We start from the raw sequence: 15,516 nt of genomic DNA, 5'->3' as shown, positions 1-15,516 counted from the left end.
TCATTTTTGACACCCAGAAACTTACATGGTTCAACCCAATAGGAGTCGTGAGGATGGAGAAGAAGGGAAGGATTTGAAAAAGAAACAAGTGGTAGAATTGACAGAATTCGAGGTAGGCTCCAAGGAGGTTTTAGAGATAATTCCGAATCTGGGGCTTAGCACCAGGTGGGGTAATTATGTCATTCATTGAAATAAGTGACTGTTTGAAGAACTGACTCCCCTAACTTGCTTAACCCCCAAATCAGTCTTCTACACTTTTGGGGGTCTTAACCCTAATTTTTTGCTCCATCCCATGAGAATTCTTGCCAGGGTTTTTTTTTTTTTTTTTTAAGGCAAACCATAATTTAGTGAACTAGATTACAACAGAGATGTGTTTTGGCATCTGAATTTGGAACTCCCAGCTACATTCTTGTTACAAGTGGTTGTTAGGCCAACAAAGACTACATTAACCCATAATATCCCTTCAGTTCAGTATCAACTGACAGAATTACGTAACAACCCATTAGTGGACCCAAAAATGCATCCATGGGAAGATACATGTCTGTTATCTTAATCAAATCTTGGAACCAAAACTGTTTAAATGCTATAATATTAAGTTGCGATACGAGGTTATGAGGCTTTCTGTGAGTTTCATTAGCACAGATTTCCCTTTCCCTCATCTAATCCTATACGCCCTCCCCCTAAGTAGTTTTCAAGTGCCCATGAAGCATTAGTCACCATGTAGGTTCTTTGAAAAGGCGTGAGAAATATGGGATGGTACCTGTCTAGATATGTGTGTGTGCCCACACATGTGATAAAAAATGATAGAGGGTTACAGTTTCAGTTGCATTATGTAACTTCTTTATAATTCAGCGACAAATGGTCTGTTTTTTCCTTTATATATCTTCCTTACAGTTGAATTGATAGTGGCTAAGAGGCAGTAGGAATCTTGGTTCCTAGACCTTAAGGGTCAGGATACAAGGTGTATCTTGGAGCTTTGGATTAGAATTATTAAATTATTTTTAAATTTAGCAGACATTAAAGGAGTTGATGATTCTTTTTGAGCAGTTCTCAAAATAGATCCCATCAAATACTAACCCCAAGAAATGTTCCACAAAGAAAAAGGGTTTTATGGTCAGTTTAGTTAAGGAAATAGTGCATTCCTTTTACTTGCCTTTGGAATTCACAGCACACATTAGTATTACTCTAAAGGAACCTCCTTCACTTTATTTAATTCACTGATTCCCAAACAATTTGTGCATCTTTTTTGCACGAGGCATCTAGTAACATTCCACTGGCCATACTTTGGAAATTGCTGCTTTGAAATAAACTTTTAAAATAAATGCTAGGTACAAATTTGTTACATTTCTATGGATCCTTAACCCACTGTTGTAAATCACAGCTCTCTCCTAATGTTATTAAACTTCGAAGATTCTACTCCTTTTAAAGTCACTCTGAGTTCTGTCTTAGAGTCCTGTCCTCCAGAGGTTTGCACTGATTCATGGGATTTCACACTGGCATTGGTACCTCAGCCATATACAGTGGGTTCTTATGCTTATGCCACTAGGAAATTTCACACCTTCCCTTAGGTTAGGACTCTTCACCAACTAGGTGGACTTTCTGACTATAGATGTCAAAAATAGAGAAAGAGGAAGTTCCCATTGTGGCACAGCAGAAATGAATCTGACTAGTATCCATGAGGATGCGGGTTTGATTCCTGGCCTCGCTCGGTGGGTCAGGGATGCGGTGTTGCCTTGGGGCTGTGGTAAGGGTTGCAGACACAGCTCAAATCCCGCATTGCTGTGGCTGTGACTGGTAGCTGTAGCTCCGATTCAGCCCCTAGCCTGGGAACTTCCATATGCCGCATGTGCAGCCCTAAAAAGAAAAATAAAATGGAGAAAGAAATACAGTTTGCCTCTACTCTAGGAATATAAAAATGCCTCCTTTCAAAGTAGGCACTTTTCTTTAGCCTTTAAACATTCTTCTCCAGTTATTAAGCTAAAAACTTGTTTAAACAAATGTATTAGTCACTTCAACAAACATTTATTTAAATCCTATACTGAGAGCTTTGATGATATAATGTAGAAAAATAAAAATTTTGGTAGGTGCTTCAGTAGCTATACCAGCCTGCAATCTTCTAAATTATCTCAAAATCAAGCCTGTCTCAGAACATTCCATTGTAATCATTGTTGTTTAGCTGGCTTTATCTCAACATTAAGAGCAAATTGACTGTAAATGCTAAATATGTGAGACTGTAAACATAGGTAATTTTCCTTGGTTATATATAGATACACATACCAAAATTTTGCCTTCATAAGAAAACTTGAAAAATAGGATTATGAAATAAAATAGTGTTTTTACAGAGACATCAAGGATTTAGAAGGATTACCCAGAGAAATGTCTGCTTATTATAAATGAAGTGGTTTCAGAGAGGTTATAATCATCTCTGGATAAATTTTAGAGGTGTATTGGTTAAAATTATTTGTAATCCTCCAGATGAATCTTCTTGCTCTATGAAGTGGTGCTGATAGTTTTTTTTTATGTTGAAATTAAAATACAGCTTTAAAACACATTTATAGAACCTCTTCAAATCACATTAAACAGTTGCCTCTGCTTGGCACTGTGATGAATTTAGTATGTATACTTTTGTAGATGCCACAGATTGTTTAAAAAAAAAACAAGACCTGGCCGTCAAACTGTCTAGATCTGAATCTTGGCTTTTTACCATTTAATCAGCTGTCTGACTTGAGGCAAATTCCATTTCTTAATCCAAGCTTCAGTTTCATCTAAAAACCAGAGGTAATATCTAGCTAAAGGAAGTTTTCTATGAGGATAAAAATGAATTTCTATCCGTAGACTACCCAGTACCATGTCCGGTGTCTAGGTATTGCTCCCTAAAGGATAGCTGGCTACCAATAGTGATGATCTCTTTGTCAGAACACACGTGCAGTGCTTCGTCCGTCTTTTGTCCTCCGCTCTAATGCGGCAGAGTGACTCTAGACTGTAGCTACTCAATAAGCATTTATTGATGTAGGAGTGAGGGCAGGCATTTTAAAGAGAAATACTCAGATATCTGTTCCAGAAAAGTGAGATGGAAAAGAAGCTATGTTTGGATTTACAGGCCCAGGGGGTGGGGTGTAATTCGTTTCTGATGTACACATTTTTTTCATTCATTTCTTTCTCATCTTTCTACTCCGGGGAACTTTTTAAGGTGAATCACAAAAGAGAGGATGAAATGACTGTCCAGGAACCTTCCTAGAGGACTGCATATGTTATCTTGTGACTCTCTTGTGGTCTTCTTTACTCAACAAGCTGCTTTGTGATTTTTGTAAAATTACTCACTGATTTTAAGAATTCTACATCAGTTTCCAATAAACTGCGTCTGAGTAAGCAGTATGTGGTCGTCCTGTGGTATCTGAGGGGGATTGATTCCAGGACCCCTTCTCAGATAACCAAAATCTGCAGGTGTTCAAGTCCCTTATATACAGTGGTGTGGTATTTGCATCTAACCTACACACATTCTCCCACATGCTTTAATCATCTCTTAATTATTCATAATACCTAATACAATGTAAATGCTATCTAAATAGTTGTAAATACTAAACAGTTGCCAGCACATAGCAAACTCAAGTTTTGCTTTTTTGAACTTTACGAAATTCTTTTTCCCTGAATATTTTTGATACGTGGTTAGTTGAAGCCATGGATGTAGAACTCACAGATACAGAGGGGTGACTGTATTGGCAAGTATTCTTTTCAGTAGAAAATTAGATAGTTTCTCACTTTCTAAAAGAAGTTGATGGGAAAAGACATAGCTACCATAAAAACTCAGTACTTAGACTCTATTATTTTAGAATATTTAATCATAGAATAAGTTTAGGCTCAAAGCAAAGATACTGTCTCTAAATAGTTTTCCTAAAAATATACATAAGATGGAAGCAGAAAAGAAACTTCCTTCTTTCAAATATTTTAGCAAATTAATTTGAAAAGTATTTCTACTTATAGCTAGTTTTGTGCCATTGAAGCTAATTTGGACAGGCTACTTAAAATATTTAGTGCCTACTTCAAATTAGTAAAAAGAGTAAAAAGTAGTAAAGTTACTTTTTAAATATTCTATAATTGAGCCTTTCTACTAAATCATATTTAATCGAAGAGTTTTAAGGCAACAAAACCCTAAGTGAGGTGAAGGCAAAAATGGGTACCAGAAATAAACATAACCATTGTTTTCATCCAACCTTTGTTTTATACATTTATGTGTGCTTTTCATGTCATAACTTTGTAATTATAACAAAAACCTATAAGATATACACTTATGTTTTCTCAGTGTTACAGGTGGGGTCTCTGAGATGCAGAGAACTTCAGTAATTTGCTCAAAGTCAGTGTTAGTGCTGGGATATACTGAGTCTGGAGCCCACTGCTCCCTCCGCCATTGGAGAGGACAGCGCTGTAGGTACCATGAGAAGTGAGGGAGGCAGCATTTTAAGTTCTGTTCAAGGCCTTTGTATGTAATCCAGTTCTGTCAGATCCAACCAACCAAGGTTTTAAAAAGCTGTAAACATGTAAACATGCAAACATACATACATAAAGAGCTTCACCTAGTGCATGTGTAAACATGCAAATATACATACATAAAGAGCTTCACCCAGTGCATGTGGTGTTATCATAAAGCTTTCAAAGGAACTTTAAAAAAAATTATTCCAAGTTTTATTCTCTTTTGTTGATCTTGGGTAAGTCAGCATTTGCGGCAATGGCACTTTTCTTTGACTTTGGTAGCTTCTGGGACGCAATTCCTTGATATGAACTACAATGGTTTTTTTTTCATTTAGATAATTGTCATCTTTTGATGATTTTATTTAAAGCTAAAACCTTTTTCCTTCTGTGAAGGAAAAAAAATGTGGTTAAATGTAATGATTCATACAGGACACTGTCAGAAAACCACTCAACAGTGAGTTGGCTGATTTTAATGCAGTTTCTTTATGTTTAAAATTAAAGTTTATAACTCTGTGACATTTATTTATTATAGGATGTAATTAAAACCATTGTACAAAGTGGTGGCATCAAGCATCTAGTTACCATGGCAACTAGTGAACATGTAATAATGCAGAATGAAGCCCTTGTTGCTTTGGCACTAATAGCAGCTTTAGAATTGGGTAAGTACCCCAGTGACAAACTTACTTTCTCCTATTTTTATCTTGGATGAAAGAAAGGACAGGAGTGGAATAGAAGTCAGAACCTTGACCAGGATGTATTTTGCCAATGTGTGTGTGTATCTGTATATGGAAAATCATATTCTGTAGAATGTCACCACAGCTGTCTCTTTTGGTGATTCTTTTGGTAACATATTTAGGGCAGTGCCTGAAGGTTGATTTGACTCTTATGGCCACTTAAGAAAACATCCCCTGAGTAGCAGTAGCATTCCTGTTACTCAGAATTCTTCATGAGACACTAGCTCATAGAAGTCTAGCTTATAAGTAGCAACTTTGTCTCGGGAACCAACCTCTAATACAATCACCTGGGGACAATCAAAGTCACAATGGGAGTTGCCACTGTGGCATTAGATTGGAGATCTGTGCTATCTCTGTGGTGGTGCAGGTTCGATCCCCAGCCCGGGGATTAAGGATCCAATATTGCAGCAGCTGTGGCGTGGATTCCATCCCTGGCCTGACACTTCCATGTGCTGTGGGTGTGGCAAAGGAAAAAAAAAAAAATCGCATGGCCTGTGGAAAGACCTGAGGCTGCCTTACACTAAGGAGGACCATAGACTTTGTAGACGTGTCCTGTTCAGTTCAAAGCCATTTGAGTAAATACAGTTAACTGATCACTCTTCCCGCTGATGATTTATGTCCATAATTCTCACACTGGGGCCAGTGGACCCACCAACCCTTTTCCCAGGAAGAAGCCAAAAGATAAACATATGTCTTCCTCCAGTGTCAGGTTTACTCAGAATTCAGGTATGAGAGATTTGAATTTTTGTCCTCTTAAAGGGTTATAAACTTTAAAACAATTCGTAATTTTTTCAAAATCATAGGTGTAGGTAGGATATAAAATTTTTCTTGAATTCTAAAGACAAAAGACTTTAAGAAAAATGTTTGTGGCTTTGGTCACTGACTTAAGTTAGAGAAGCTGTGGAGGTCCGTTTGAGTCCTGGCCCAGCCTGCGATTTCTGCCATGGTTTGGGTACATTATGTGAGTCAGTCCAGAAGTCCAGACACCTTTAAGAAGGGAAGCTATGATGGAGAGGTGAGTGTTGGTGAAGACATTGAAAGTTTGGTGAGGCTTAAAAGTAGGGGAGCAATTTCAGAATATCCTTGACCTCCCATCCTAGGATGAATCTGGTTTTGTGCCCTTCATAACTGGTATCGCCTAAATATGCTGCAATTTTTTTTTTTGTCTTTTTGCCTTTTCTAGGGCCACTCCTGTGGCATATGGAGGTTCCCAGGCTAGGGGTCTAATTGGAGCTGTAGCCACCGGCCTACACCAGAGCCACAGCAACGAGGGATCCAAGCCGCATCTGCGACCCACACCACAGCCACAGCTCATGGCAACGCCGGATCCTTAACCCACTGAGCAAGGCCAGGGATCGAACCCGCAACCTCATGGTTCCTAGTCGGATTCGTTAACCACTGCGCCACGACGGGAACTCCAATATGCTGTAATTTAATCTGCTTTCTCATAGCTGAGCATTTGCCTGGGTCTGATCAATCCACCATAATAGAACTATATAAAATAACAAGAAATAATCGCATCTATTGTTGTTTTCATTGTTTCCTAGTGTTTCCTAGGCCTCTTAAGCTCGAGGTTTAAAAATGGGCCATACTACCTTTTGAATACATAATACACTTTGAAAAGCATGTTTTTCTAAACTTGCATACTTACAGGTTTTTAGATATTATTAAGGACTTATTATAAAATTTTTGTGTAATAATAGTATTGAAGCAACATTTTAAGAGTCCTTATCTTTTTTGTTTGTTTTGATAACATGCATTTAACATGCAGTGGTAAGAAATAATACAGGAAGACCTCTTGTCCTCTTTCCTCAGTTTGACTTGTACTCATTTATGTGTTTGTGTTGAACTCGGTTTTATCACCTGTGTAGGTGTATCTGAACAGTTCTCACAGCACATAGATCCTCCAATTATAACCACACTCACCTACCTCCTACCCTGTTCCTTAATCCCTGGAAACCACTAATCTACCCTTCATTTCTAATTTTTTTTTTCATTTCAAAAATATATAAATGGAATCATATGGTATGTGACCTTGTGGAATTGGCTTCATTTGCTCAGCATAATTTCCTAAAGAGTCATTGATGTGTGTATTAATAGTTCATTCCTCCTCATTCCTAAATAGTATTTTGTGATAGGTATGTCCCCCAGTTTGTTTAACCTTTCACCTATTGAAGGACACTTGGGCCAATTCCACTTTGGGACTTTTAAAAATAAGGCTAAAAAGAACATTCATGTATAGTATTTTGTGTAAACATAAATTATCATTTCTCTAGATAAATGACTAAGAGTTACTAGATAACTGTTGGGTTGTGTGGTAATTGTGTGTGTGATTTTTTTTAAGAAACTCACAAACTGTTTTCCAGAGTGGCTATATACCTTTTTATATTCCCTCTAGCACTGTGAAGTGATCTAGTTTTCTCTGTACTCTCACCAGCATTTAGTATTATATCTAATTTTTTTTCCCATTCTGATATATGTAGAGTGATAACTCATGTAGTTTTAATTTCCATTTTTCTAATGACAGCTGATGTTGAACATCTTTATGTGCTTATTTGCCATCTGTGTATGTTCCTTGAGGAAATGCATATTTATATCTTTTGCCCATTTTCCAATTTTTTTAAGTTTTAAGGATTGTTTATATTCTAAATATAAATATATTTATGCCTGTGATCATTTTTGAGTTAATATCTCTATATGGTTTCTTTTTTTGCCTGTGAATGTAATTGCTCCAGTACCATTCATTGAAAAGGTTATCTTTCCTCCACTGAATTGATTTTGTACCTTTGTCAAAAATCAGTTCAAAATATTTGGATGGGTCTACTTTGGGGGTCTTCTTTTAGTTCCTTTAACCTGTGTGTCTACCTGTCTCTCCACCAATAGTGCACTGTCTTGATGACTGTATAGTGACCTTCATATCAGGTAGAAGAATTCCTCTCACTTTATTCTTTATCAAGATTGTTTACCTCTTCTAGGGCCTGTGACTTTGCATATAAATTTTAGTATAAACTTTTCTATTTTCTATAGAAAATCCTATTGGGATTTTAGTAGGAATTACAGAATCCTATTCTCTTAAAGATATATACTGAAATACATATGGGGGAAATTATGTGATTTATAGGATTTATTCCAAAATATTTGGGGACTGGTGAGTATAGGTAGATAAGACTAGGGACAGAGGATATAAGCTTGGCCATGATTTTTTTTTTTTTTTTTTTGAATTGTAGGGCCACACCCGAGGCACATGGAGGTTCCCAGGCTAGGGGTCAAATCAGAGCTACAGCTGCTGGCCTGTGCCACAGCAACACAGGATCCAAGCCACATCTGCAACCTACACCACACCTCACAGCAACGCCGGATCCTTAAGCCACTGAATGAGGCCAGGGATCAAACCCACATCCTCCTGGACCCTGGTCGGGCTCATTAACCACTGAGCCACAAAGGGAACTCCTGGCCATGATCATTTTTGAAGATGGTGATAATACAGAGTATATCATACCGTCTTTTCTTTTGTATATGTTAAATAGTTTTCGTAATAAAGGTCTTTAATTGCCTCATGTGAAAAGGAATATCTTAGTATCAAATTTTAAGCCTTAGCTCCCGAAATGTCTACTGAAGTTTAGATCTATCTACCCTTTTAACAAGGTCTGAATTTAATATTATATCTCTGTCATTATTATTTATCATTCCCTTTTGGAAGGGTTCACATGATCAGTTGCTAGAAAGGGAATCACTGTTTAGCCAGATTATACCAGGTTCATACTCCGTGAGTATAACTGATACTTTGTTTCATGTTCCAGGCACTGCTGAGAAAGATCTAGAAAGTGCTAAACTTGTACAGATTTTACACAGACTACTAGCAGATGAGAGAAGTGCTCCTGAAATCAAGTATAATTCCATGGTCCTGATCTGTGCTCTCATGGGATCTGGTATGTGTTTTCTTCTGTCACTTGATATTCATCAGCATATGGTTGACATTCAATATAAAGTAATAACAAATGGTGGCTTTTGGTTTAAGACGCATTAGAAATTAGTTCATGGAAGATAGAGAATTACGTGTACATTGCAAATACTCTCAAAAGATTCTTAGTGATAAAAAGTATTGTATAGCAAACATAGGCAAAAAAAACAGTGTTAAAAAATGAATACCTTTAAGATTCCTTAACCCTAAAATATTAGTTTATATAAAGAACAAGTCCTTATTTTGTGTACCATCATATTAGCTAAGGAATTCGTTCAAGAAATCATTGGCATATCTTGGTGTATGTTTCATGGACAGTTGAAAATAACATGTACCCTGCTCTTATCAAGTGGTGAGTTCTATAAATGTCAGTTAAATCCTTTTGTTTGGTCGTGGTGTGTCTGTATTCTTGCTGATTTTCCACTCGTTCTGTCAGTTATTGAGAGAGGGGTGTTGAAGTCTCCACCTATAATTGGTGGTTTGTGTCTCCCTTCAGTTCTGTCGGGTTTCGCTCCATGTGTTTGCTCCATTGGTAGGGACATCCACCTTTAGGGTCACTGTGCCTTCCTTGTAGGTGTATCTTTCTGCCATTACGTAGTGTTCCTCTCTGTCTCTGGCAGTCTTCTTTGCTCTGAAGTCTACTTTATCTAATAGTAATATAGCTGTTCCTGCTTTCTTTTGAATAACATCCACATGATCTTCTGCCCCTTTTAGCGTCAGTCTGCTGTCTCACTGTATTCGAAGTGTAGGCAGCATATTGTGGGGTCCTGTTTTTGAATTCACTGTGTCATTTCCCCCCACCTTTTCTTTAAAGTACAGTTGATTTACAGATTCTTCCCCCCACCTTTTTTGTAATGCTTAAAGATGACATAATTTCATCCGCGAAGTTGGTTATCATTACTGCTATTTATTAGACAAGGAAGCCAAGGCTGTGAAGGGAATAAGCAGGTCTGCTTGCAGCAAATTCTCATCTCCTTTGTTATTCCTTATTCATTCATTTTCTTTGAGAATATCTTGATTTCCTCTTCATTTCTGAAAAATATTTTCTCTATGTATAGAATTTGGGGTTAACAATTTTTTTCTTTCAAAATCTGAAGAATGTTGTGTCACTTTCTTCTGGCCTCCGTGGTTTCTTATGAGAAATCCACTATCTTCCTATTAGTTTTTTTCCCTGACATCTTTAAGTAAGATGTTATTTCTGTTCTAAGACTTTTTTTGGGTTTTCAAAATTTTGACTCTAATGTGTGTTGGCGTGGATTCCTTCGGGATTATCCTATTTAAGTTCTGTTCAGCTTCTTACATCTGTAGGATTATGTCTTTTGCTAAATTTGGAAAGTTTTTAACCGTATTTCTTTCAGTCTCAACCTATTTTTATTCTCCTTCAAGGCCTTTAATGACCCAAGTGTGAGATTTTTAGTTATATCCATAGGTCCCTGAGGTCTTGTTCATTTTTTCCCAGTTTATTATCTTTCTGTTATTCATATTGGGTAATTTCTATTGCTCTGTCTTAAAGTTCACTGATTATTTCTTCTGTCTTCCCCATTCTGTTTTGAGCCTATCAAGTTTTTTATTCTGGAGTTCCTTTTGTAGCTCAGCAGGTTAAGAACGCAACATAGTGTCCCTAGGATGCAGGTTCAGTCCCTGGCCCATGGTGTTGCCGTGGCTGTGACTTAGGCCTGCAGCTGCAGCTCTGATTCAACCCCTAGCCTGGGAACTTCCATATGCCAAAAGTGCAGCCATTTAAAAAAAAAAATTGGAGTTCCTGTTGTGGTGCAGGGGAAACGAATCCAACTAGGAACCATGAGGTTGTGGGTTCGATCCCTAGCCTTGCTCAGTGAGTTAATGATCCAGCATTGCCATGAGCTGTGGCATAGGTCACAGACACAGCTCAGATCTGGCATTGCTGTGGCTGTGGTGTAGGCCGGCAGCTGTAGCTCTGATTAGACCCCTAGCCTGGGAACCTCCATATGCCGCAGGTACAGCCCTAAAAAGCCCCCCAAAAAATTATTTCAAGTACTGTACTTTACAGTTTTAAAATTTCTATTTTCTTCATTATATCGTCTGTTTCCTTGCTGAAATTCAGGTTTTCTCATTTCTTTCAAGCATGTTTATAATTGTTCAGGCCATTATATGTAAAATTTACATATAATTTTCCATTTTAACCATTTTAAGTGTACAATTCAGCAGGTTAAGTACATTCATATCACTGTGCGACTAGCCCCACCATCCATAAACAGACCTGAAACTTGAAACTCTGTACTCTTTGAACAATAACTCCCTAATCACCCATCTCCCCAGGTTTTGGCAACCACCACTTTTCTGTATGAATTTTATTACTCTTGATACCTCATATTTGTGGAATCATGTGATATTTGTCCTTTTGTATTGGGCTTATTTTCCTCAACATAATGTTTTTAAGGCTCATCTGTGTTGTAGTTTGTGTCAGAATTCCATTCCTTCTTAAGGCCAAATTTATATGTATCACATTTTGTTTATTCATTTAGCCAGCAATAGACATTTGGGTTATTTTCACCTTTTGGCTATTGTGAATAATGCCAGTATGAATATGTGTACGTAAGAATCTCTTTGAGTCCCTGCTTTATTCTTTTGCATATATACTCAGAAATGAAATGCCTAGATCATACAATAATGTTATGTTTAATTTTTTGAGGAACCACTGTACTGTTTTCCACAATAGCTGCACCATTTTAACTCCCACCAGAAGTACATAGGGGTTCTAATTTCTGCATTCTCACTAATATTTATTTTCTGTTTTGATAATGGCCATCCTAATGGACGTCAGGTGGTATCTTATTGTCATTTTGATTTTCATTTCCCCAATGATTAGTAATGTTAGAGATCTTGTCATTTGCTCATTGGCCATTTGTATATCATCTTTGATAAAATGTTTATTCACGTCCTTTGCCCATTTTTTTAATCAGGTTTTTTGTTGTTGTTGAGTTGGAGAAGTTCTTTCTATATTCTCTATGTTAAATCCTTATTGGATACATGATTTGCACATATTTCCTCCTATTCCGGGGGTTGCCTTTTCACCATTGTGTTCTTTGATACAGTTTTTAATTTTGATGAAGTCCAGTTTATTTCTTCTTCTGTTGGCCTGTGCTTCTCATGCATATCGAAGAAATCATTACTAAACCCAATGTCATGAAGTTTTCTCCTTATGTTTTCTTTTAGAATCTTACGGTTTTAGCTCTCTTATGTTCAGGTCTCTGATCTATTTTGAGTAAATTTTCATATATGTTGTAAGGGCCCAACCTTATTTTTTCTCCAGCACCATTTGTTGAAAAGACTGTCCCTTTCTCATTTCACCTTTGTTGAAAATTATTTGACCATATATATAAGGGCTTATTTCTGGACTTGGTATTCTGTTCTCTTGGTCTCTCTGTCTTTATACCAGCACCACACTCTTTTGATTATTGTAGCTTTGTAGTTACTGTTGAAATTAAAAAGTGTGAGACTTCCAGCTTTGGTCTTTTTCAAGATTGTTTGATATCTGGAGTCCCTTGAGGTGCCAACTGAATTTTAGGATGGATTCTTCTGTTTCTGCTAAAAAAGAAAAAAAGAAATTGGTTCTAATTTTATACCTCTGTCTTATCAAAATAAACACATCCATGTTAGGGATGCTATTACCTTAAACTTTTGGATTGAAGCAGAGCCCTGTGTTTTACTGTAATTAAAATGAAATAGAACAAGATAACCAAAAAGAGAAAGATAGGAAATCTTAAAAAGAGCCTACTGACAACAGAAATTGTTGAAAGTCTGTAAGGTACAACCTTCTTGTCACAAAATTAATTTGAAACAGAGCTAAGATTTTTCTCTAAGTATTGGACTTCGTATTTGAACTGATCATAGGGTTAAGGAGTATATAACTGAACCTCGAGATTGTCCCATGAGCTGTGTTTAATTATAACACGTTAACCTTAGAACTTGACATCTGATTTATAGTCTTTTTTTTATATTTTGTATTTATAAAGTTTTTTTTTTATCCTAACACATCTCTAATAAAGACATTTCCAGGCTACTGCTGTGTCTTTTTCCAGAATGGTTCCTAGTTTCGTAAGTCAGTATATTTAAGTAAGCATTTGGGGTGTGTGTTTTGGATTGAGTATATGGTAAGATTAGAACAACCTAATAGAAGCATATCTGTTGTCTTGTTTTCGCCTTCCAGAATCCCTACACAAGGAAGTTCAGGATTTGGCCTTTCTAGATGTTGTATCCAAACTTCGCGGTCATGAGAACAAAAGCGTTGCTCAACAGGCCTCTCTCACAGAGCAGAGACTTGCTGTGGAAAGCTGAGATCCGCCCCTCCCTGCTACATCTCTGACTTTCCCTTTGTCCTCCATCCAGCTGCCTCTTCTGCTTCATTCTCCTCCACATCACTTGTGCATGCGTGTAATGTTCCAGTACCAATTGAAGAACTGCTGTAGGTACCTGCCCAATAAGATTTCTAAACCCACAGTTAGTGTGAACATGAATTTGTCAAAGGCAAGTCTCCACCCATAACTGTTTTCTTGTGTTCCTGTTGCTTGAGCTACACGGAGTAGAATGTGCATGTTGTAGTCCTCTGATGATGTAAACTTGGTACCACATGATGACTTGCTCCTCATCCTTGGTAAACTACATAATAATGTACTGGTAAATTAGAAACAAATAAGAATGCAGCAGGACCCAACCAGCTTGTGAAAGATGGAATTGAATCGTAAAAAGAGCTCCATTTATTGGTGCTTGGAAAGCACAGTGACCAAAAAAAACCTGGATGGCTGCTCATTCATTCGTCTTACCTACTAATGTCAAACTCATGGTACCTAGAGTTAAATAAAATCCAGTGCTCTTACTCTTTACCCTATGGTTTCTCCTTCTTCCTATGTAGACTCTTGAAACGGCCACAAATGGGGCAAGACTTCCTGAGCTTGTCTTATTTCATATTTAATTGGCCATCATCAGTAGCCTGATGTTAAAAACCTTTGTAGTCTTCAGCGTGAAACAAAGGGGTCGAAGACTATTACACTAGGACATCTTGTTTTTCACCTGTATTTTAGATTCTGATATATGTGTAGTTCAACTCAGAATTCCTTCCATCAAATTAATCAGCATTGTCCAACACTTGTCTGTCAAAGTCACTTGGTATTTGTTTTCATCCGAGAAAGTTGAGTACATCATTAGAGAATGGATTTTTTCTTTTCCTCATTCAGCCTAAAAGCGAGACGTTTCCTCAGTCTTAGCCCTTTTATATCTTATATTAGGACTAGCAGGACATATGAAAAGAGATTAAGAAATGTTTGTCAAGACTAAAGAAAGGAAGCAGGTTCTAAAAGCCATAACAGCCAGTCCAGTTTGCTCTGCATATGGCCTCATACCAGTAGCTGTTAGAGTTTCCCACCTTCACTTTCCACAGAGAACTGCAGTCAGTCTCAAAGTCTGTCCATCAGAAAAGTGACAGTGCCACGACTCAAGAGCTGAGACGATCCCTTTGGCAAATGTAGAATACTCTTCACTGCCACTGCCACCGCCACTACCAAATGGGGTTTTTAGAGCTTTGAAACACAATCTTTGTAAAATAATCAGAACATCCCTGTGACTCACCTGCCTTCTCCCCAGGCCCAAGTTTGGCAAATACTGGCTGAAAGGTAAGATGGGCTCCCTCCTCTCCAGCATGAGATGCTGCACAGCTTCACGGGTGACCGAAGTTGGACTTTTGACTCTGAAATAGCTATGATTCAGAGAAGTTAAAATCCTAGTGGGGGGCAGAGAACCTTTTTAACTGTTCCCTTTGATGCCAAGAAAGGGACTATTATTGTGAATGCTTATGCTACACGTACTGTAAGAATGATCTTGTCTATTGTCTTCTCCTGGGATGGACGGTGGACTATATTTTATTATAGGTTTTGAAAGACGTCTGTAATGTTGCATAATAGGCTGTCCATATTAATATCTAAATAAATAGTATATTAAACTGTAATGGCATCATTTGGTTTATTTGTATATTTACCTTTATTTCTGGCTCCTAGAACAGTGCTTGCTCGTTGTCGGTGCTCAAGCATTTGTTGAATGACTTCCTACTTCCATGAAAGTTCCAGACGGCCTGAACTATTTCTAGATAGACTGATAGAGAAATTGAGATTAGGTATTTGTCTAACTCCACAGAATTTTTCTTTTCTTGATAGTAGACTCTGTCTCTATTGAGAAGCCCTACACAGAAAACCTCGGAATGGTGGCATCCAGAAATCACAGGTTTGAGAAAAGATACAAAGACCTGGGTCAGCTGCCAGCAGTGAATGTTGCTGATGTGCTAGGAACTCTCGTCTTCCGCAAACGAAACGCAGTTCAAGTCCC

At 37.6% G+C, this 15,516-nt stretch overlaps 1 protein-coding gene across 4 annotated transcripts in view; it reads left to right on the top strand.

Moving 5' to 3' along the window:
• Positions 1 to 15,142, top strand: part of RAP1GDS1 (Rap1 GTPase-GDP dissociation stimulator 1) — a 141,486-nt gene extending 126,344 nt beyond the window's left edge. For all 4 annotated transcript variants that reach the window (XM_047798200.1, XM_047798201.1, XM_047798199.1 and 1 more), the window contains 3 exons: positions 5,000 to 5,126; positions 9,002 to 9,130; positions 13,352 to 15,142. In XM_047798200.1, coding sequence (XP_047654156.1) covers positions 5,000 to 5,126; positions 9,002 to 9,130; positions 13,352 to 13,479 — 384 coding nt within the window. In that variant the 3' untranslated portion in view covers positions 13,480 to 15,142. The remainder of the gene's footprint in view (positions 1 to 4,999; positions 5,127 to 9,001; positions 9,131 to 13,351) is intronic.
• Positions 15,143 to 15,516: the final 374 nt, after the last annotated feature.

The sequence above is a fragment of the Phacochoerus africanus genome, chromosome 10 (genome assembly GCF_016906955.1).
Source record: "Phacochoerus africanus isolate WHEZ1 chromosome 10, ROS_Pafr_v1, whole genome shotgun sequence".
In the NCBI taxonomy this organism is placed as follows: Eukaryota; Metazoa; Chordata; class Mammalia; order Artiodactyla; family Suidae; genus Phacochoerus; species Phacochoerus africanus.
Note: the sequence above shows the minus strand (reverse complement) of the source record. Positions and strands in the feature narration are given on the sequence as shown.